Source organism: Primulina tabacum, chromosome 11 (assembly GCF_025594145.1).
Source record: "Primulina tabacum isolate GXHZ01 chromosome 11, ASM2559414v2, whole genome shotgun sequence".
Lineage (NCBI taxonomy): Eukaryota > Viridiplantae > Streptophyta > Magnoliopsida > Lamiales > Gesneriaceae > Primulina > Primulina tabacum.
Genome location: NC_134560.1, coordinates 36,457,079 through 36,480,247, shown reverse-complemented (window position 1 = coordinate 36,480,247; position 23,169 = coordinate 36,457,079). Strand labels below are relative to the sequence as shown.

At 40.4% G+C, this 23,169-nt stretch overlaps 1 protein-coding gene and 1 non-coding gene across 2 annotated transcripts; both read left to right on the top strand.

Annotated features, from left to right (window-relative positions):
- Positions 1-6,395: 6,395 nt before the first annotated feature.
- LOC142519803 (amino acid permease 2-like) lies at positions 6,396-10,089 on the top strand. The gene is made up of 6 exons (XM_075622828.1): positions 6,396-6,693; positions 6,782-6,920; positions 7,316-7,549; positions 7,646-7,739; positions 7,887-8,172; positions 9,865-10,089. Exons 1-6 carry the CDS (start codon positions 6,646-6,648, stop codon positions 10,087-10,089), a joined length of 1,026 nt encoding a protein of 341 aa, XP_075478943.1. The 5' UTR covers positions 6,396-6,645.
- Positions 10,090-19,330: 9,241 nt separating this feature from the next.
- Positions 19,331-19,437, top strand: LOC142519955 (small nucleolar RNA R71). The gene has a single exon (XR_012813840.1). It is a non-coding gene; the product is annotated as a small nucleolar RNA R71 (small nucleolar RNA).
- Positions 19,438-23,169: the final 3,732 nt, after the last annotated feature.

Here is a 23,169-nt window from a genome sequence, read left to right as displayed (position 1 = left end):
CTTCGGGTATGGATATCCTATGTGTTATCATGTGTATGTAGGTTGAAATCTCTGATCAGAGTATGGTGGTAATTATGAAAGGGGTTTCATAGATTACACCATCGATGCAACTACGACATTACACATAGTATCGATTCATTGACAACTCTCGATATACCAATGGTTGTCGAATCGGTCGGGATATATGAGTTGAAGGGACCGTACTGTACGCTAACCATAATTGAATGGTTCTTGCAGACACTATCATTTGATACCCAGGGAATCATGTAAGCGATGCTGCTAGGCGTTTAACATGATTGGTTGGGTACTATCAGACTTGAGTTCTGACGTTCTTGTTATCAAGGAGTTGATAAGTAAGAATGGAGCAATTGGGGTATGCTCATATAAGGACATGTTTAGTCCAAATCACATGGAGATGTGAACCCACGGCTAGTTGTATCAATGAACCATTGAGGGCCACACAAGTACTAGCTTTCTAGATCCCGTTGAGAAGTAAAAATAGTTCAATGTGTTGAACGACTTATAAATGAGTTTATAAGCGTTGAGAAAAATAGAAGTATGACTTCTATGAGAGAAATATAATTTTTAATTTATGAATGTGTTCCTAAATTAAAAATAGGCCAAGTAAATAATGTATTTGAAAATTGTGATTTTCATAAACATTATTATGGACTAAATTAAATTAATTCAAGTATTGAATTAATAAAACACTAGTGGGCCTAGTAGAGTCCAAATAATTAAATTAATTCAAGTGTTGAATTAATTAAATAACATTGGGCCTTGTACAACCCAATTGGAAATAATTATTTAACTAGTGGGCTTGAGTAAAATCAAGTAAAGTCTAATTGAGCTCAAATATGTTTGAGACAATTTAAATAGTCCATGGGCCTTGTAATAGTTACAAGCCCAAGTCACATTGCATGCTTGGGAGGTGAAGAGTTGGGGAATACTTTTGACTAAAATAATGCATGGCATCATGCAACCTTTTTGGATCAACTTTTTGCACGACCAAGACAACTCATCCTCCCTCATTCAACACTCACCTTCGCCGAAACTTGAGGATTTTTCTCTCCAAGTTTTTCTCTTCTTTTCTTCTTCAAGTGTTGAGGAAGAAATATTCTTCTCCTTGAAAAATCCTCTTAATTTTCTAGTGCAAATTAAGAGGGGATTTACCTAGCAAGTGGTGAGCCTAATTTTTGAAGGAAGGAGAGCTTGTAGACTTGTCATCCTTGAAGAGCCAAGTTGTTTACAACTTGGTTGGTGCCATTCATCAATCTCTTGAGATTGATAGGTAAATTCTAAAACACCCTATGTATGTTTTTGGTGTTTTATTGTATTTGCTACACAAAATAAGAGGTGGCCGAAATTTCTTGATGAAAAATCAAAATTTTTAACTTCCGTTGCGCTTCCGGTCACCGTAACCGATCCCCTTTCAACACCTACGAGTAAAACCATAGAAACTCATGAAATTCACAAGGATTGTAAGATCGGTATCGCTAATCAGACTTTCAGTGCCGACTTGATACAATTGGTTATGCTCGATTTCGACATCATTCTAGGGATGGACTGGTTAGCCAAAAACCATGCAATAGTGGACTGTAAAGGGAAAAGAGTTAAGCTCCGAACCCCAAATCAGAAAGAGATCGTGTATCATGGTAAATCCAAGAAACGAAAATCACTTCTTTCCGCTTCCCAGGCATGGAAGGCCATGAAATCCGGAGAAGACATCTACCTAGCAATGATCAACGAAGTGCAAGGAGAAGTTGAAATGAGGATAGAAGACATCCCAATAGTATGTGAGTTCCCGGATGTTTTCCCAGAAGAACTCTCAGGGAAAGTTCCGGACCGCGAAGTTGAGTTCGAAATTAATCTAGTTCCTGGTGCAGCACCAATCTCTAAAGCACCTTACAGGATGACGCCAGCTGAACTCAAGGAGCCAAAAGAGCAACTCCAAGAATTGCTGGACAAAAAGCAAATTCGACCTAGTGTGTCCCCATTGGGAGCAGCAGTACTCTTTGTGAAGAAGAAAGATGGGAGTATGAGATTGTGCATCGACTATAGGGAACTGAACAAGATCACTATCAAGAACAAGTACCCTTTTCCGAGAATAGACGATCTATTTGACCAGCTCAAGGGAGTCGCAGTCTTCTCTAAATTGGATCTGGGGACTGGATACCACCAACTGAAGGTCAGGGCTGAAGATATCTCCAAAACAGCTTTTCGGACAAGATATGGGCATTATGAGTTCACAGTGATGCCTTTTGGGTTGACCAATGCGCCTGCAGCCTTTATGGACCTAATGAACAGAGTGTTCAAACCATTTCTGGACCGGTTCGTAGTGGTATTTATTGATGACATCCTCATTTATTCTCCCAACGAGGAAGAACATGAAGAGCACCTCCGCCTTGCACTGCAAACACTGAGGGAGAAAGAGCTATATGCTAAGTTTAAGAAATGTGAGTTCTGGCTTAAGAGTGTATCCTTTTTAGGACATGTGATCTCGGAAGCAGGAATATCAGTGGATCCCAAGAAAGTTGAGGCAATTACAGAGTGGCCAAAACCTAAGAACGCCACAGACATCAGGAGCTTTCTTGGACTGACAGGTTATTACAGGAAGTTCGTCGAAGGTTTTTCTTCCATAGCTATACCACTGACTAAGCTCACTCAGAAAAATTCCAAGTCCATCTGGGACGAAGGTTGCGAGAAAAGTTTTCAGACATTGAAAGAAAAACTTGCATCCACGCCAGTGCTAATCTTACCTACTGAAGATAAGGAATTCACCATCTACAGTGACGCATCGAAGGAAGGTTTGGGATGCGTACTCATGCAAGAGGGAAGAGTGATCGCCTATGCGTCAAGGCAGTTGAAACCGCACGAAAAGAACTACCCTACGCATGATCTTGAGTTAGCAGCAGTTGTCTTTGCCTTAAAAATTTGGAGGCACTACCTCTATGGCGCCAAATGTGAAATTTTCACAGATCACCAAAGCCTCAAGTACTTGTTCACCCATAAAGAACTAAACATGAGGCAAAGGCGATGGATCGAACTACTGAAGAATTACGACTTGACTATAAGTTACCATCCAGGTAAAGCAAACAAAGTGACCGATGCTCTGAGTCGGAAAAATAGGCAAGATCACTCTAGCTTCCCTCTCGGCCCAGCCATGTCTGCAGGAGACCGTCAAGTTAAATCAGGACCGAGACCCCGAGCTAAAGAAACTTAAGGAGCAAGTCGAAAGCGGGAAGTCTCAAGATCTACAAATTGATGACAAGGGAGTCCTATGGATGAATGGACGACTGTGCGTACCAGACAGCGATAACCTTCGCCAAGAAATACTATCAGAAGCACACAAGTCCAAGTTTTCAGTCCATCCAGGCAGTACAAAAATGTACAGGGACCTTAAGGGTAATTTTTGGTGGAATGGAATGAAAAGAGATGTGGCAGAATTTGTCTCAAAATGCCAAGTGTGTCAACAGGTCAAAGCAGAGCACCAGCGGCCTGGAGGATTATTGCAACCTTTGGAGATACCCGAGTGGAAATGGGAGCACATCTCCATGGACTTTGTGGTAGGATTACCAAAGTCAAGGCAAGGTCAGGACGGAATATGGGTAATTGTAGATAGACTTACAAAATCTGCACACTTTCTACCCGTCCGTATGAACTACAATCTGGACAAATTAGCTACACTGTACATGGACAATATTGTAAGACTTCATGGAGTACCAGTGAGCATCCTGTCTGACAGAGCCCCAAGATTCGTCTCGCGCTTTTGGAAGAGCTTTCAAAAGGCCATGGGAACGAAAGTAGCCCTAAGTACGGCCTATCATCCTCAAACCGATGGACAAACGAAGAGAACCATCCAAACATTGGAAGATATGCTGCGAGCATGCACTCTTGAATTCAGTAGCAATTGGAGCACTCATCTAACTTTAATTTAGTTTGCTTACAACAACAGCTATCACAGCAGCATCGGAATGGCTCCATACGAAGCTCTTTATGGAAGGAAATGTCGATCACCACTTTATTGGGATGAAGTGGGAGAAAAAGCAGTAGTAGGACCCGAGCTCGTACAGATAACAGTAGACAAGGTTACAGTTGTCCGAGAAAAACTCAAGGCAGCTCAAGACCGACAAAAGAGTTGGGCAGATCTGAAAAGAAGGCCAGTGGAATTCAACGTGGGCGATAAGGTCTACGTAAAAGTCTCGCCTATGAAAGGAGTTGTCCGATTCAGCAAAGCTGGGAAGCTGAACCTTCGTTATGTAGGACCCTTCGAAATTCTGGAAAAGGTGGGTATACTGGCATACACATTGGCACTGCCGCCAAACATGTCAAGAATTCATAATGTTTTCCACGTGTCCCAACTACGGAAATACATCTCGGATCCAAACCACGTGTTGGAAGTAGAACCGCTCATAATCGAAAGTAGCTTGGGAGAAGAGCTGAAGTACGAAGAAGTTCCCATCAGGATCGTGGACACCAAAGACCAAGTACTAAGGCGACGAATCATTCCCTACGTCAAGGTGCAATGGTCTAACCACACTGAAAGAGAAGCCACATGGGAAATGGAAGAAAGGATGAGGAACCAATACCCTTACCTCTTCATAGAACTAGTCAACCCAAGTTTCAAGGACGAAACTTCCCATAAGGTGGGAGGGATGTAAAATCCAGGATTTTAGATTTTATCATGATAATATTTTGTACCAAGATTTGCAAGATTTTCGAAATGGAATGGATAATTTTATCTTGAGCATTATTTGGAACTCAATAATTTAAATAATATCGTGTATATTTCGGAATTTGAGATATGCAGAATTATACCAGATATAGATCTAAGAATTGATATACCTGGATAAAGATTTAAGCAGGAAGATAATTCAATCTTGGATTACAAATCTTGAAGTAGATATCATAGGATTTTCGAAAATATTGAAGGATTTAGGGAGGATTTTCGAAATTGATGAGATATAGGGAAAAGTCTGCACGATAAAATACAGGCTTGGGAAAAATTTAAAAGTTTAACTACCAGGATTTTAAAAAAAAAAATATATCAAAATCTTATCTTGGAAAAATACCACTAAATTTCGAGTTTAGGTAGGGAAATTTTGGGATTTAAGAAATATAATTGGGAAATAAAAAGTCTACCGAATATTGGAAATTAGACACAAAAGTCAAAATTTTTCAGGCTGGACATGGCATAATTTCGAAATTTATCCAAGGGAAGGATATCAAGATTTCGAAATTTATCATCCAGGATCAGGGATAAATATTTAGATTTAGACTACGATTCTAGATGAAGATTTGATTCAATTCAAACGCGCGGATAAATTCAATCAAGATAGCAGCCAATCCCTATAAATAGGAGGGCCTATAACTCGAAAATTCACACCATTTTCTACTCCAATTTTTCGAGTTTCTCCCCTAGTTTTCTTAGGATTCTCGAGAGCCGCGAAGCGCTGCCGCAGTTCAGTCGCCGAAGAGGAATTTTCGAAATTCCAGTGCAAGAATCCCGAGGTTTTCACGTTTTTCTCCTCAAGAATTTAAGGTAAGTGGGCTTGTTTTAAATTTTGAATTTTCGGTGCATGTCTTTTCGGTTTTTAAAAGATTCGGTCGAGTACAGTCCTTCTTCTACCCCCTTCTGGTTGTGATTTCTGCATGGGTTTTATGTTGACACTGTGATGATTCAACTTGATATGGGAGGGAATCTCAACTATGATATGACCCTCATACGGTGGGGATATAACCTATTCGGCCTCGCCTCCTTAGAGGAATAAAAATTAGGGACTGAATTCAGTAAACCATTGAAAGTAGAGGAATCTCAGTGTCAGTTCAATGATACGAATGTGGTATGAGTCAAAATATGCATGGTGTGTGTGTGTGTATTTCGAAATTGTATATGCATATTGTTGTGTACTCGAACGGCCCCCACTTGTTGAGTATTTCCCAAAATACTCACCCCTTACTCCCCTCCCCAGATAAATCCGAAGAGCAGGTTGAGGAAGAAGAGTCAGAACAATTCTGGGGCTGGTGATAAATTTCGAGAATTGTAGTATTCGGATTTAGAATTTTCGTATTTTTTATTTGTAAGACGTTTCCGCATTTATTTATTTTCCGTTGTAAAGACAAATGTTCAAATTTTGCGAATTTACGAAATAAACTGGTTTCGGTTTATACTGTGCTACGAGGCTGGTTGTTTTTCGATTGTGTGATTGATGAACAACGCCGGTGTCGACCAACCCCGGTCTCGGGGCGTGACACCCTCCACTTCCCATTTTTACTACCAACTTGATCATTAATTACATTAGTAAACAATGAATCAGGATACTTATATAATATATATTATATGATTTGCAAAGCATGAAACAACAAATTCATGTCTAAAAATCCACGTAGCAAAATTATTACGGTTCTAAAAATCTCAAGAAAATAAATAAATCGTTAGCATGCGTGTTGTTCGTGTAGCATAAATCCCACAAACGTTGACGCCCTATTTCCCTTCATCTTCATTTGCATTCTAGCTACAACGTACGAATGCCACGTTATTCCTATTGCTATAAAAACCCCACTAATCCTTTCTCAATCATGCATCCAATCTCGTCCATGTTCTAACTATACAACTCGTTTTACATTCTAGACCAAAAATCAATCATGTTGCCAAGAAGTCGAACTCTTCCTGCAAGAATCTACAATGGAGTTGTAAGCAATAACTAATAACCTCGTACGATTTTATAACGTTTCGATCATAATATCGGATTGTATTTTATTTTTTCTTGTGTGTTTTAAGGTTGAAGAAAGGCATGATGTCCGGCATTACATGCAAGTTGAAGTCCAGCCTAAAGCTCAAAATAGCGAGGCCCAAGCGATGAAACTTCAAGCCACTTACTCCAAGTGCTTCGACGACGATGGCCGCCTCAAGAGAACTGGTTTTTAATCTACCTGTCTTACTCATTTCTTGTATTATTTATTGTGTTGATGACTGTATGTATGCATTCGCTGGTCATGAGCAAGAACAGAATATTTTACAAGATCTAATGATGACATTTAAACTAATACTTCGAAAATGAAATCTGTGTAATGTTTTAGAAAGCTTTAAAAAATTGTTTTTGTGAAATATGATAAAAACCGATTTAATAATATTTATTGGTTGTACACAAAAGCAACAACGTATGAGTTCGTATCAAACTCAACCTTGACGATAGAATCATTAAGTCCGAGAGTTAGATTGCATATTGAAAGATAAATCAGACAATTTCAACTTAGCTCATGGGAAATTAAACCAACTAATCCACACGGTGATGACACTTATTATCCTATGCAGGCAATTTGACAACTGCAACATCACATATTATCACCGCTGTGATCGGTTCGGGTGTGCTTTCGTTGGCGTGGGCAGTTGCGCAACTGGGCTGGGTCGCAGGACCTATTATTATGTCGCTATTTGCTTTAGTCAGCCTTTATTCGTCAAATCTCCTATCCAGGTGTTACAGGACAGGGGACCCTGTTACTGGGCAGAGAAACTACACGTACATGGATGCTGTGAAGGCTAATTTAGGTCAACCATCACTTCCATCCTTGTATTTTCTTGATTTTCGGTGTATTGATTTTGTGGAGTTTGGTGGCAATAACATTTTAAATGGACGTACACCAGGTGGGAAAAAGGTTCAGCTTTGTGGCTGGATTCAGTACGGGAATCTGTTCGGTGTGGCTATTGGCTACACAATTGCTGCTTCTGCCAGCATGCTGTAAGTTGGCATGTCTACATATATATGTAGCTTACATAACTTATGTTTCTACAAAATAATTATTCAAATAAGGGTAGAGTTGGAGTCACTTTGATTTTAAGACTAGTTCGTTTTGTGTTTGATCCCATTTATTGTTTTCTTATAAAGGGCTATAAGAAGATCAAATTGCTACCACAAGCACCACACAAAAGACGGATGTCATATGTCGGGCAATGGATACATGATAACATTTGGAATCATGGAGATTTTATTCTCACAAATACCCGACTTCGACCAAGTATGGTGGCTCTCCATAGTGGCAGCAGTCATGTGCTTCACATACTCTGGTGTAGGTCTTGCTCTTGGCGTCGCCCAAGTTGCATGCCACGCCCCGAAACTCGGGATTGACACCGGCGTTGTTCATCAACCACACAATCGAAAAACAACCAGCCTCGTAGCACAGTATAAAGCGAAACCAGTGTATTTCATAAATTCGCCAAAACAACCATTGTCTTTACAACTGAATAAATTGAATAAATTGCGGAAGCGTTTACAATTAAAATAAACCTACTAAAATTCTTAAATCCTTGCAGAAAAATTCTCGAAATTTAAATAATTTCACCAGCCCCAAAATTGATCCGACTCTTCTTCCTCAACCTGTTCCTCTGATTTATCTTCGGATTTATCTGGGAAGGTTATAAGGGGTGAGTATTTTGAGAAATACTCAGCAAGTGGGGGCCGTTCGAGTACACAACAACATGCATATAAAATTCGAAATACGTACACACACACACACCATGCATAAATTGACTCATACCACATTCGTATCCTTGACCTGACACTGAGATTCCTCTACTTTCAATGGTTTACTGACGTCAGTCCCTAATTTTTATTCCTCTAAGGGGGCGAGGCCGGATCGGTTATATCCCCACCGTATGAGGGTCATATCATAGTTGGGATTCCCTCCCATATCAAGTTGAATCCTCACAGTGTCAACACAAAACTCATGCACAAATCGTAGCCAGAAGGGGTAGAAGAAGAATTGTACTCGACCGAAATTTCGAAAATACCAAAAATACATACACCGGAATTACACATTTAAAACAAGCCCACTTACCTTAGATATCGTAGAAAAACGTGAATAGAGGGGAATCCTGCACTGGAAATTCGAACCCTAGCTTCGGGGTGGGACTGCAGCAGCGCTTCGCTTCTTCGCACACTGAGAGAGCAAGCTCTCGAAAATCCTAAGAAAACTAGGAGAGGAGCTCGAAAATTTGGAGTAGAAATGGTGTGAATTTTCGAGTCATAGGCCCTCCTATTTATAGGGGTTGGCTGCTATCTCGATCGAGTTTATCCGCGCGTTTGAATTGAATCAAATCTTCATCTAGAATCGTGATCTAAATCTAAATATTTATTCCTGATCCTGGATGATAAATTTCGAAATCTTGATATCCTTCCCTTGGATAAATTTCGAAATTATGCTATGTCCAGCCTGAAAAATTTTGACTTCTGTGTCTAATTTTCAATATTCGGTAGACTTTTTATTTCCCAATTATATTTCTTAAATCCCAAAATTTTGCTGACTTAAACCCGAAATTTAGTAGTATTTTTCCACAAATAAGATTTTGATTATTTTCCTAAAATCCTGGTAGTTAAATCTTTCCCAAGCTGCATTTATCGTGTAAACTTTTCCCTTTATCTATGATTTTCAAAAATTCCCTAATATTCTTTCAATATTATTTTCGAAAATCCCATGATAAAATCCTCAAGATTTTTAGTTCCAAGATTGGGTTATCTTCTTGATTAAATCTTTATCCAGGTATACCAAATCTTAGATCTATATCGGGTATAATTCTGCATATCTCAAATTCCGAAAAAATATACACGATATTATTTAAATTCTTGAGTTCCAAAAAAAATGCTAGATCACAAATTCCGAAGATCTCGCAAATCTTGGTACAAAATATTATCATGATAAAATCTAAAATCCTGGATTTTACATCCCTCCCTCCTTATGGGAAGTTTCGTCCTCGAAACTTGGGTTGACTAGTTCTATGAAGAGGTAAGGTATTGGTTCCCCATTCTTTCTTCCAGCTCCCATGTGGCTTCTCTTTCAGTGTGGTTAGACCATTGCACCTTGACGTAGGGAATGATTCGTCGCCTTAGTACTTGGTCTTTGGTGTCCACGACTCTAATGGGAACTTCTTCGTACTTCAACTCTTCTCCCAAGTTACTTTCGATTATGAGCGGTTCTACTTCCACACGTGGCTTGGATCCGAGATGTATTTCCGTAGCTGGGATACGTGGAAAACATTATGAATTCTTGACATGTTTGGCGGCAGTGCCAATTGATCGAGCAAAACTTGCATAGTGAATAATCCCAAAATTTATTTTATAAATGAAAGCTCGATTTAAATATCGCAAGTGCACGATAGTCAAGTTATAATAAACGTAAGTGAATACGAGTATCGTTCCACAAGGACTGCGTTACACTATTTTTATTTTCAAGTAAAATTTCTTTAGCAACGATAAAATGAGTTGATGATTAAACTAATGTAAATTAAACAACTAAAATAATTAAAATGCAAAGAAAACGTACTCAAGACCGCAATGATTAATTTGGATTAAATCAAATGAGAAATGAATTTGTTGGGAATTAGCAGTTCACCTACCACTCGTGTTTAAATAATCACACTCGAATTTTACTCGTGCGTTCGACAGAATTCCCTAGACTAATTAATATACTCTGTCGAGCTATATTAATACTAATAAAAAACATGCAGTACTCAAGTGTCCTCAAATATTTAACAGTTCAAGATTGCATTACATTCTATGGAATCCACTAGCTTTCATTCGGGTGAACTATCACTATCGACACGTACCCAATTCCGTATATCTACTAAAATTGTAAATCCGTGGTTTATACTATTTGATCGTATTGTTAACTATTCTATCGAACTCATCAACAACATGAAATAATCAAAGGAAGTTAGCTAGGCTTCGATTGAAACAAGAAATAACAATAGCATAAACAAATCACTAATAAAAACGTCGAGAAATAATGTTAAACACCGAGTACGGGGCAGGATCCCCTCAAATCCCAACAAATCTAGAGTTTAGCTACTGAAATTCATGATAAAAACCCACAATCAATGTAAGAAATAAAATACTGAATAATGAAAATACTAAAGATGACGATGGATGACGGCCACGACGCGTGGAAATCTCGAGGTCTTCGAAATCTCCTTTGCTCCTAGCCTCTTCTCCCAGAAAATTGATGAAAAGTCTGATAAAGTGTGTCAAAAACGGCTGATCTCGTGTGTTAGGTCTTGGTGTAGGATAAAGTCCCTCAAAATTTGAAAACAAATATTTCTCAATCTCGCTTCTCGCTAGGGCGGTATATTTTGACCGCCCTAGCGAGAGGTCCTCGAATAAGCTTCCTCGAGCATGTCCCTGGTTTCGCTGGGGCGGTCACTTTTGACCGCCCTAGCGAGACACTTGCGCAAAACAATCCTCGGCCAGACCACAATGCTCGCTGGGGCGGTCACTTTTGACCGCCCTAGCGAGACCTCTTCGATATTATGCCAAAGTTTCTCCCACTTTTTGGTTCAATTCCTACAAAATAACCACAGAATACACGAGATTAGTCAAATGCTCAATAATGCTAAAAAAATGCAAAATTCAACTAAAACAAACTAATATGATGCATGAACGCGACTCAAAATCAACACTAAAAACACGTAAAAACGAGTCCTATCAACCCACTCATACTAACCTTTTGCTCGCCCTCGAGCAAAATAGGTTAAAGCACGAGATTCTAAACAAACACAACAAACACAAAATACTCAAACAAGAAATAACCAACACAAGTAAATGTCAATGGTGAGTTAACACTTTTATGCTCATGCCTCAGTGAACTTTCCCACATACAAATCATAATCAAGTCAAATCACAAACGAATACTCATTCTCATCTACACATAAATCTCGACACTAATTTGAACGTGTGTGTGTTTCATGATGGGTCTAGTCATTCGTACTTCAAATAGATCAATCATCCGATCATGCGAGTCACTCAATTAGCACTTCAATACAAGTCTCACTAGCATGCACCCCCGTGTCCATTTATCACTAACCATAATTTGAACTTTATTCGATTCTTAAGTGCAGAGAAGGGTGTCGAAAAGAAGGAAAATAAGCTCAAGTGGCTAACAGTCGGGAGTACACCGATCATTTTCATTGTGCAATCGTCAAGACTTTTCGTCTGACTTTCCTCGTCTCCTTACATCTCCAACTTTTAGCCCAGGAATAGAATTTCATTTCTTTTATTTTGGCTCCCCCTCACCTTACATCTCCACCAATTTTTTCTTTTTCGATATAATTTTTTTTTTATGCACAATTTTCACACGTGTACTCCCTAGGCTAAGAATATATACTTTGGATTACAGCTGGTTAGGAGTATGATATTTTAATTCAGTGCATTGAAAAAGGGGGTATATGTAAAGTTCAAGGCAAATCACATGTTCTCATTCAAGGTCCCAATTAGTGACTTATTTTCACGTGTTTACATGCTAAATCAACTCATAAATGATGCCTTTCAAGTTAACCACACAAAACCTTCAAATTTCACCATTATTCCTACAAAATTCTAGTCCCCACACATATGTGCTCAAAAAGTTCAACTTTGTGCCAAAATTCATGCTTTAACAATCAAGAGTACCATTCATGAGATGACCCAATCAATACTTTTGTATACTATCAATTCAACATCATCATTGGCTCATACACTATGTCTTCTCACCATAAACGATACCAAACATGCAATAATATAACGGACTAAAAACAACCAACTCAACACAAGCAATACTAACAACACCAAATAAACTCCCATAACTGAAAATTGACACCACCAAAGTAATATAAACTCCACCAAACAAAAGAAATGGTACGAATTTAAAACCAATTAACTAAGAAAACATAACAATCTACCCCCTCATACTAGAGTTGTGCAATGCCCTCATTGCACAAAACGAAACAAACACTAAAAACATAAAAACTCATGAATGTGAAGGCAAAGACAGAATATGCAAAATAAAAAGAAAGGGAAAACAGTAAACTCCCCTGATCAGAAATCATCCTCCTCCTCATTCTCCGGCGGTGGAACTCCCTCTTCAGCTGCTGGGGCCATATGATAATTGTACTGAAACTGGAAGGGTGGCGGGTATGCGGGTGTAGGTGGCCGTCCGGAAGTGTCGATGCCCAAATGAGTTGAGATCCCCTGCACCAGGTGTTCGATGTTCTGAATATGTGCCTGATTAACGGCCTGGTACTGCGTCTGATAATGGGCCCAAGCGCCCAATTCGGCGACGCGATCTCGCATGGCATGGCGGCGTGGCTGCGGGGGTGGTGGTGCATGTCCTAAGGCCGGAGGTGGTTCAGCTGCTATCCCATAATCGAAAAATACCTCCTCGGGCAGCTCAGCCTGTCTCTTCTCCCTCTTGGATTTATAGAGAGCCTCATCAATGGCTCTCATCGGCGGTAACCACTCATCATCATCTTCGAATATCACCCCCGCTCGGGCACATAGCTCAGTCACTATCGTCGGGAAGTAAAAAGCCAAATTGCTGCTATTAATGCACATGTTAAGCTGTCCGAAAATGATCCTGCCCACATCAATCACCATCCCAGTACAGATGGCATAAAGAACAACCGCCCGCTCACGCTGCACATCACTCGTATGACCGACCGGCATCAATCTCTTAGACAAGAATGCATACCACAATGCCCCCTCCACTTTCAAAAACTTTTCAAGAAAGACCGTGTAAGTCCCCGGTTGTTTCCACGTGGTGCCCGGATAACAGAGTGTGCGAATGATCAAATCATAATCCGGGTTAAGCACCCACGCCTGAAACACCGAATCGTCCACCGACGGTAAACCCAACATATCATTGATCGTCTTGGGATCATACGGGACTAGATGTCCCCTCACAAATGCCTTCGACTCATTTCCCTCCGGAGCATTGGCATAAAATTCACGCACAACCGGAACCACTGCTGCATTCGGTTGTGCTACAAAGGTATTCCACCCTCTTCTTTCTATTTGGGACTCCGAAAATTGACCGATAAGAAACGAGCTAAATCCACGCTCAGGGATTGGTTTCCTATGTAGTCTAGCATGCTCAAATCTCTCCCTAGCTTTTTCATTCACAAACATAGATGGAGTGGAACGAGAACTAGAAGCACCGTGAGTTACCTTAGATCTTTTGGGTGCCATGTAGAGATTGGAGTGCACAAAGTATCCAACCGCCGGAAAATTGTTGAGGGTCGCCGGAGAAGCTCACCGGAATATGTGGAAGATGACCGGAGTTGCTTGAAAGACCGCCGGAGAAGAAAATCTTGTAGCCTAAATGCTTCATCTTGGAGTGTATGGACCAAGATTGAGTCTTTGCCCTGAAAAATCACCAAATAATAAGGATTGAGCACAAAAGATGGAGGGGGGGCGTCGAAAATCGGAGGGGAGGAGTAGGGTTCGAAGTGGGGAGGAAAAGAGAAGAGGAAAGTATTTATAATCTGCGCGACTCGCTAGGGCGGTCAAAACTGACCGCCCGAGCGAGAAGTTTTCGGAAAAAAATTTTTTGTCAATCTGTGCGACTCGCTAGGGCGGTCAAAGTTGACCGCCCGAGCGAGAAATTTTCGGGGAGAAAAATTTTTAATCTGCGCGACTCGCTAGGGCGGTATATTTTTCCCGCCCTGGCGAGACGTTTTCGCAAAAGAAGTGTTCGGGAAAAAAATTTGAATGCAATGCCATGCAACTACCTAAATGCAAATGATGCGATTAATAACTAAAAAAAGAAAAAAATATAATCAAAATCGAAATAAGGAGTAGAAGTAGTTCTCAATTTATAGTCTAGAGCTCGACTCTTCACCCATGTCCTCAATGACTGTCATGGAGCCGAGTGACTCCAATTTGTGGCTCAATTGTGCCACCGATATAGTGCTTCAACCTTTGAGCGTTCACAGTAAATGTCCCTTCCTTGCCATCATGCAACACCACTGCACCCGATGGGAACACCTTGGCTATAGTGAATGGTCCTGACCACCTTGACTTTAGCTTGCCCGGAAAGAGTCGTAATCGAGAGTTGTATACCAACACCGCTTCACCCACTTTGAATTCCCTTCTTATAATGTGTTTGTCATGGGCTCGTTCGGTGCGTTCCTTGTAAGATAGTGCAAGATCATAAGCTCTTCCCCGAAACTCATCTAACTGATTCAACTGCAGCAATCGTTTTTCACCTGCAAGAGCTAAATCAAAGTTTAGTGCTTTGGTCGCCCAATATGCTCTATGCTCTAATTCGACTGGTAGATGACATGCTTTACCAAAAAGCAACCTATATGGTGTAGTGCCTATAGGTGTTTTAAAAGCAGTACGATACGCCCACAAAGCATCATCTAACCGAATGGACCAGTCCTTCCTATTCACATTAACCGTCTTCTCTAAAATCCTCTTAATTTCTCGATTGGATACTTCAACTTGTCCACTAGTTTGGGGATGGTATGGAGTGGAAACCTTGTGGGTGACACCATATTTGCCCAACAGTTTATCAAAAATTTTGTTGCAAAAGTGGGTGCCACCATCACTTATGATTGCACGTGGTGCACCAAATCGATTAAAAATATGTTTCTTCAAAAATTTTAACACCACTTGTGCATCATTAGTGGCACAAGCCTCTGCCTCCACCCATTTAGATACATACTCCACTGCCACCAGAATAAATTTCTTTGCAAAAGACGCAGGAAAAGGACCCATAAAATCAATCCCCCACACATCAAATATTTCACACTCAATAATGTTATTTAAAGGCATCTCATGACGGTTGGAAATATTACCTGTGCGTTGGCATCTATCACAATTGAGAACATACAAGCGAGCATCCTTAAAAAGAGTTGGCCAATAGAAGCCACATTCAAGTACCTTAGATGTCGTCCGTATGGGTCCAAAGTGACCACCTACCTCACGGTCATGACAATGGTTCAGAATTTGATTGGTTTCCTCCTCCGCCACACATCTTCTTATCATGGAGTCTGCACAAATCTTAAACAAGAACGGTTCCTCCCAAAAATAATATTTCACGTCTGAAAAGAATTTCTTTCTTTGGTGAAACAATAAATTAGGTGGAGGTGTGCCAGTGACAAGAAAATTTGCAAAATCGGCATACCAAGGGTATGCATTTACCTCAAGCAATTGTTCATCAGGAAACCAGTCATCTATATCATCGTCACTGCCCTTAATTCTAACATGCTCAAGCCTAGACAGGTGGTCAGCAACTACATTTTCCACACCCTTTTTTTCTCGAATTTCGATATCAAATTCTTGCAATAATAAAATCCATCTAATTAACCTAGGTTTCACATCTTTCTTAGCAAGCAAGTATTTTAGGGCAGAATGATCTGTATACACAGTTGCTTTAGACAGAACAAGGTATGAATGAAATTTGTCGAAAGCAAATACTATCGCAAGCAATTCCTTTTCAGTAGTAGCGTAATTCAATTGAGCATCATTTAAAGTCTTACTTGCATAGTAGATGGTATGAAATAACTTGTTCTTCCTTTGACCCAGCACCGCACCAACAGCTGTATCACTAGCATCGCACATCACCTCAAACGGTAGCTCCCAATCAGGGGCAGTCAGAACAGGTGCTGTCACCAAGCTTTCCTTGAGTATCTCGAATGCATGCAGACTAGTAGAATCAAAATTAAATTCAGCATCTTTCATCAACAAAGAGGATAAAGGTTTAGCAATTTTGGAAAAATCTTTAATGAAACGCCTATAAAAACCAGCATGCCCTAGGAAACTTCTAACTCCTTTTATTGATGAAGGTGGGGGTAAGTTTTTGATTACTTCCACCCTGGCTTTGTCAACCTCAATTCCATTCTCCGAAACCTTGTGTCCTAACACAATCCCCTCTTGAACCATAAAATGACACTTCTCCCAATTCAACACCAAATTGCTCTCCTCACATCTAACTAACACCAAGTTCAAATTCTCTAAACATTCATTAAATGAGGAGCCAAAAATAGAGAAGTCATCCATAAAGATTTCAAGGAAATTTTCAGTCATGTCATGAAAGATAGCGGTCATGCATCTTTGATATGTTGCAGGTACATTGCATAAACCAAAGGGCATACGCCTAAACGCAAAAGTACCATAAGGGCAAGTGAAAGTAGTTTTCTCTTGGTCCTCAGGTGCAATTGTGATTTGATTGTATCCCGAGTATCCATCTAAAAAGCAATAAAATTCATGACCTGCTAATCGTTCAATCATTTGATCGATAAATGGCAAGGGAAAGTGATCTTTACGGGTTGCATCATTCAATTTCCTATAATCTATGCATACACGCCAACCCGTAATAGTTCTAGTGGGAATCAACTCATTTTTTTCATTAGCAATAAAAGTAATCCCACCCTTTTTAGGCACATATTGTACAGGACTTACCCACGCACTATCAGAGATAGGATAGATAATACCTGCATCCAGAAGTTTAATTGTTTCAGCTTTTACTACCTCTTGCATCTTTGGATTGAGTCTCCTTTGTGGTTGTGCTAGAGGTGAGTATTTATCTTCCATCAGAATTTTGTGCATGCAAATCGAAGGACTTATCCCTTTTATGTCCGAAACCTTCCAAACGAACGCTCCTTTATGCTCCTTGAGGACTCCCAAGAGCTTACTCTCCATATCATCTGTCAAAGAAGAGGAAATAATAACAGGCAATTTATTATTTTCTCCTAGATATACGTACTTGAGATGTGGAGGTAATGGTTTGAGCTCCAAAGTAGGTGGCTCCTCTAGGCTTGACTTTTGAGGCATTAAATCTTTTCTATCTCCCAATTCCTCTAGTCTAAGCCTCACTTGCTTTCTCCAAGGTGGAATGGCATTCAAATGAGCTACCATCTCCATCTTTTCCTCGTCTAGCTCGTCCTCCTGCTTTTCAGTAGTGAGAGTGGCCTCCAATGGTTCTTTCAATCCATCATGCACAAAATCACAAACAAGCGAATCCAAGACATCAATACGAAAGCAACTATCATTGTGCATTGTGTGCTTGAGAGTATTGAAAACATCAAAAATAATTTCTTCTTCTCCAACTCTCAGTCTCAATTTCCCCTCCTCAACATCAATCAGTGCTTTCCCTGTAGCCAGAAACGGTCTCCCTAGGATTAAAGGCATCTCTAAATCTTTTTCCATGTCAAGTACCACAAAGTCTGCAGGAAAAATAAACTTATCCACTTTCACCAGAACATCTTCGATAATCCCACGTGGATACTTGACAGATCTGTCAGCCAGCTGCAACGACATCCTAGTTGGCTTGGGTTCACCTAATCCCAGTCTCCTAAACACAGAAAAAGGCATCAGATTAATGCTCGCACCAAGATCACATAGAGCTTTATGAAAATTAATGTCACCAATAATGCAAGGTATCGAGAAACTCCCTGGATCTTTTTGCTTCGGAGGCATCTTGTTTTGAACTAAAGCGGAGCAATTTTCGGTCAAATTCACCGTCATATGATCTTCTAGCTTCCGCTTATTTGCTAAGATATCTTTCAAGAATTTTGCATAACTTGGCATATTCAATAAAGCATCAGCAAAAGGAATGTTAATATGCAATTTTTTAAATATCTCAAGAAATTTACCAAATTGTGCATCTAATTTAGCTTTCTTCATTGTTGCAGGAAAAAGGTGGAGGAATAACAATTTTATTGTGTGCAATAGGTGTAGATGTAGAGTTAGAAGACTTACCTCCTCGATTTTTCACCTCATCCTCACCGTGCTTGGTCTTTTCCTCACTAGACCCGAGTGTTTTTCCACTACGCAATTCCACCGCCTTCACATGTTCTCTTGGGTTAGTTTCCGTGTTGCTTGGTAAAGTTCCTTGCTCCCTATTAGCAATCAGCTTAGCCAATTGTCCAATTTGATTCTCTAATCCCTTTATGGATGCATCTTGGTTCTGAAATCGCGTCTTTGTTGCAGAAATAAATTTAGTCATCATTTGCTCTAAATTGGACTTCTCCTCCCGAGACGGTTCTGGCTTGAATCCTTGGTGCATCACATATGGTGGACCTCTTTGTTGGCGATGTTGGTTGTTTTGACCTCCCCATGAAAAGTTTGGGTGATTCCTCCATCCCGGATTATATGTGTTCGAGTAAGGGTCATTTCTAGGACGGTTCTGGAATCCCACTAGTTTTACCGGTGCTCCCTCAGGCACATAGAATGGATTGCCATCTTGGCAATCCTGCACTTCATGCTCACCCCCACACTTATCACAGAAAATTTCTTGCAGACGCATAGCCGACCCACTCATGCTCATCCCATCAATCTTTCTATTCAAAGCCTCTAACTGTGCTGAAACCGCCGACAAATCATTAACTTGATTAACTCCAGCACCTCGTCTCTGCCTATCAGACTGAGGATGATAGCTACTAGCAGCCATCTCCTCCAATAACTCATATCCTTCCTCCGCCGTCTTTCTCAGTAAGTTACCACAGGCAGCAGCATCTATCATAGTACGGTTAGGAGTAAGCAGACCGTAGTAGAAAGTTTGAACAACTAACCCAAGAGGCAGCTCATGGTGTGGACATCTCCTCAACAAGTCCTTGTAGCGCTCCCATGCCTCGTAAAGTGACTCTTGCTCATATTGAGCAAAAGTAGTAATGTCGGCTCTGAGCTTCATAGTCTTCGACGGAGGAAAGTACTTGATCAGGAACGCCTTTGCCATATCTTCCCATGTAGTAATAGACCCTACAGGCAAACAGTTTAACCACGACTTAGCTTTATCTCTCAGTGAAAATGGAAATAAACGCAAACGAACAACGTCATCAGACACGCCATTAAACTTAAAAATATCACAAATTTCAAGAAAGTCAGCTATATGAGAATTAGGGTCGTCAAGTGCACTTCCCCCAAATTGGACAGTGTTCTGAATCATCTGAATGATAGCTGGCTTGATCTCAAACTGATTAGCTCGGATGACTGGTCTTACGATGCTTGGACGTGCTCCATCAAGAGACGGCTGTGCATAATCCAACATCGGTATACGCCTTGGCTCCTCTCTTTGTTGATCGCCTTCCATTCTTTCCTTCGCTCTTTGCTGCTGTAGTCGACGTCTAGCTGTGCGTTCGATCTCGGGGTCAAAAGGCTCAAGCTTAAACTCGAGTGATCTTCGCATGCACCACAAGAAAAATCTGCAACACAATGAGAGTATCAAATAACAATAAAATAAATAATACTAAAGAATTTAAATGAAAAATAAAAAATTGTGAATCAACAGTCCCCGGCAACGGCGCCAAAAACTTGATCGAGCAAAACTTGCACAGTGAATAATCCCAAAATTTATTTTATAAATGAAAGCTCGATTTAAATATCGCAAGTGCACGATAGTTAAGTTATAATAAACGTAAGTGAATACGAGTATCGTTCCACAAGGACTGCGTTACACTATTTTTATTTTCAAGTAAAATTTCTTTAGCAACGATAAAATGAGTTGATGATTAAACTAATGTAAATTAAACAACTAAAATAATTAAAATGCAAAGAAAACGTACTCAAGACCGCAATGATTAATTTGGATTAAATCAAATGATAAATGAATTTGTTGGGAATTAGCAGTCCACCTACCACTCGTGTTTAAATAATCACACTCGACTTTTACTCGTGCGTTCGACAGAATTCCCTAGACTAATTAATATACTCTGTCGAGCTATATTAATACTAATCAAAAACATGCAGTACTCAAGTGTCCTCGAATATTTAACAGTTCAAGATTGCATTACATTCTATGGAATCCACTAGCTTTCATTCGGGTGAACTATCACTATCGACACGTACCCAATTCCGTATATCTACTAAAATTGTAAATCCGTGGTTTATACTATTTGATCGTATTGTTAACTATTCTATCGAACTCATCAACAACATGAAATAATCAAAGGAAGTTAGCTAGGCTTCGATTGAAACAAGAAATAACAATATCATAAACAAATCACTAATAAAAACGTCGAGAAATAATGTTAAACACCGATTACGGGGTAGGATCCCCTCAAATCCCAACAAATCTAGAGTTTAGCTACTGAAATTCATGATAAAAACCCACAATCAATGTAAGAAATAAAATACTGAATAATGAAAATACTAAAGATGATTATGGATGACGGCCACGACGCGTGGAAATCTCGAGGTCTTCGAAATCTCCTTTGCTCCTAGCCTCTTCTCCCATAAAATTGATGAAAAGTCTGATAAACTGTGTCAAAAACGGCTGATCTCGTGTGTTAGGTCTTGGTGTAGGATAGAGTCCCTCAAAATTTGGAAACAAATCTTTCTCAATCTCGCTTCTCGCTAGGGCGGTATATTTTGACTGCCCTAGCGAGAGGTCCTCGAATAAGCTTCCTCGAGCATGTCCCTGGTTTCGCTGGGGCGATCACTTTTGACCGCCCTAGCGAGACACTTGCGCAAAACAATCCTCGGCCAGACCACAATGCTCGCTGGGGCGGTCACTTTTGACCGCCCTAGCGAGACCTCTTCGATATTATGCCAAAGTTTCTCCCACTTTTTGGTTCAATTCCTACAAAATAACCACAGAATACACGAGATTAGTCAAATGCTCAATAATGATAAAAAATGCAAAATTCAACTAAAACAAACTAATATGATGCATGAACGCGACTCAAAATCAACACTAAAAACACGTAAAAACGAGTCCTATCACCAATTTGTATGCCAGTGTACCCACCTTTTCCAGAATTTCGAAGGGTCCTACATAACGGGGGTTCAGCTTCCCAGCTTTGCTGAATCGGACAACTCCTTTCATAGGCGAGACTTTTACGTAGGCCTTATCGCCCACGTTGAATTCCACTGGCCTTCTTTTCAGATCTGCCCAACTCTTTTGTCGGTCTTGAGCTGCCTTGAGTTTTTCTCGGACAACTGTAACCTTGTCTACTGTTATCTGTACGAGCTCGGGTCCTACTTCTGCTTTTTCTCCCACTTCATCCCAATAAAGTGGTGATCGACATTTCCTTCCATAAAGATCTTCGTATGGGGCCATTCCGATGCTGCTGTGATAGCTGTTGTTGTAAGCAAACTCAATTAAAGGTAGATGAGTGCTCCAATTGCTACTGAATTCAAGAGTGCATGCTCGCAGCATATCTTCCAAAGTTTGGATGGTTCTCTCCGTTTGTCCATCGGTTTGAGGATGATAGGCCGTACTTAGGGCTACTTTCGTTCCCATGGCCTCTTGAAAGCTCTTCCAAAAGCGCGAGACGAATCTTGGGGCTCTGTCAGACAGGATGCTCACTGGTACTCCATGAAGTCTTACAATATTGTCCATGTACAGTGTAGCTAATTTGTCCAGATTGTAGTTCATACGGACGGGTAGAAAGTGTGCAGATTTTGTAAGTCTATCTACAATTACCCATATTCCGTCCTGACCTTGCCTTGACTTTGGTAATCCTACCACAAAGTCCATGGAGATGTGCTCCCATTTCCACTCGGGTATCTCCAAAGGTTGCAATAATCCTCCAGGTCGCTGGTGCTCTGCTTTGACCTGTTGACACACTTGGCATTTTGAGACAAATTCTGCCACATCTCTTTTCATTCCATTCCACCAAAAATTACCCTTAAGGTCCCTGTACATTTTTGTACTGCCTGGATGGACTGAAAACTTGGACTTGTGTGCTTCTGATAGTATTTCTTGGCGAAGGTTATCGCTGTCTGGTACGCACAGTCGTCCATTCATCCATAGGACTCCCTTGTCATCAATTTGTAGATCTTGAGACTTCCCGCTTTCGACTTGCTCCTTAAGTTTCTTTAGCTCGGGGTCTCGGTCTTGATTTAACTTGACGGTCTCCTGCAAACATGGCTGGGCCGAGAGGGAAGCTAGAGTTATCTTGCCTCCATTTTTCCGACTCAGAGCATCGGCCACTTTGTTCGCTTTACCTGGATAGTAACTTATAGTCAAGTCTTAATCCTTCAATAGTTCGATCCATCGCCTTTGCCTCATGTTTAGTTCTTTTTGGGTGAACAAGTACTTGAGACTCTGGTGATCTGTGAAAATTTCGCACTTGGCACCATAGAGATAGTGCCTCCAAATTTTTAAGGCAAATACAACTGCTGCTAACTCAAGATCATGCGTAGGGTAGTTCTTTTCGTGCGGTTTCAACTGCCTTGACGCATAGGCGATCACTCTTCCCTCTTGCATGAGTACGCATCCCAGACCTTCCTTAGATGCGTCACTGTAGATGGTGAATTCCTTATCTTCAGTAGGTAAGATTAGCACTGGCGTGGATGCAAGTTTTTCTTTCAATGTCTGAAAACTTTTCTCGCAACCTTCGTCCCAGATGAACTTGGAATTCTTCTAAGTGAGCTTAGTCAGTGGTATAGCTATGGAAGAAAAACCTTCGACGAACTT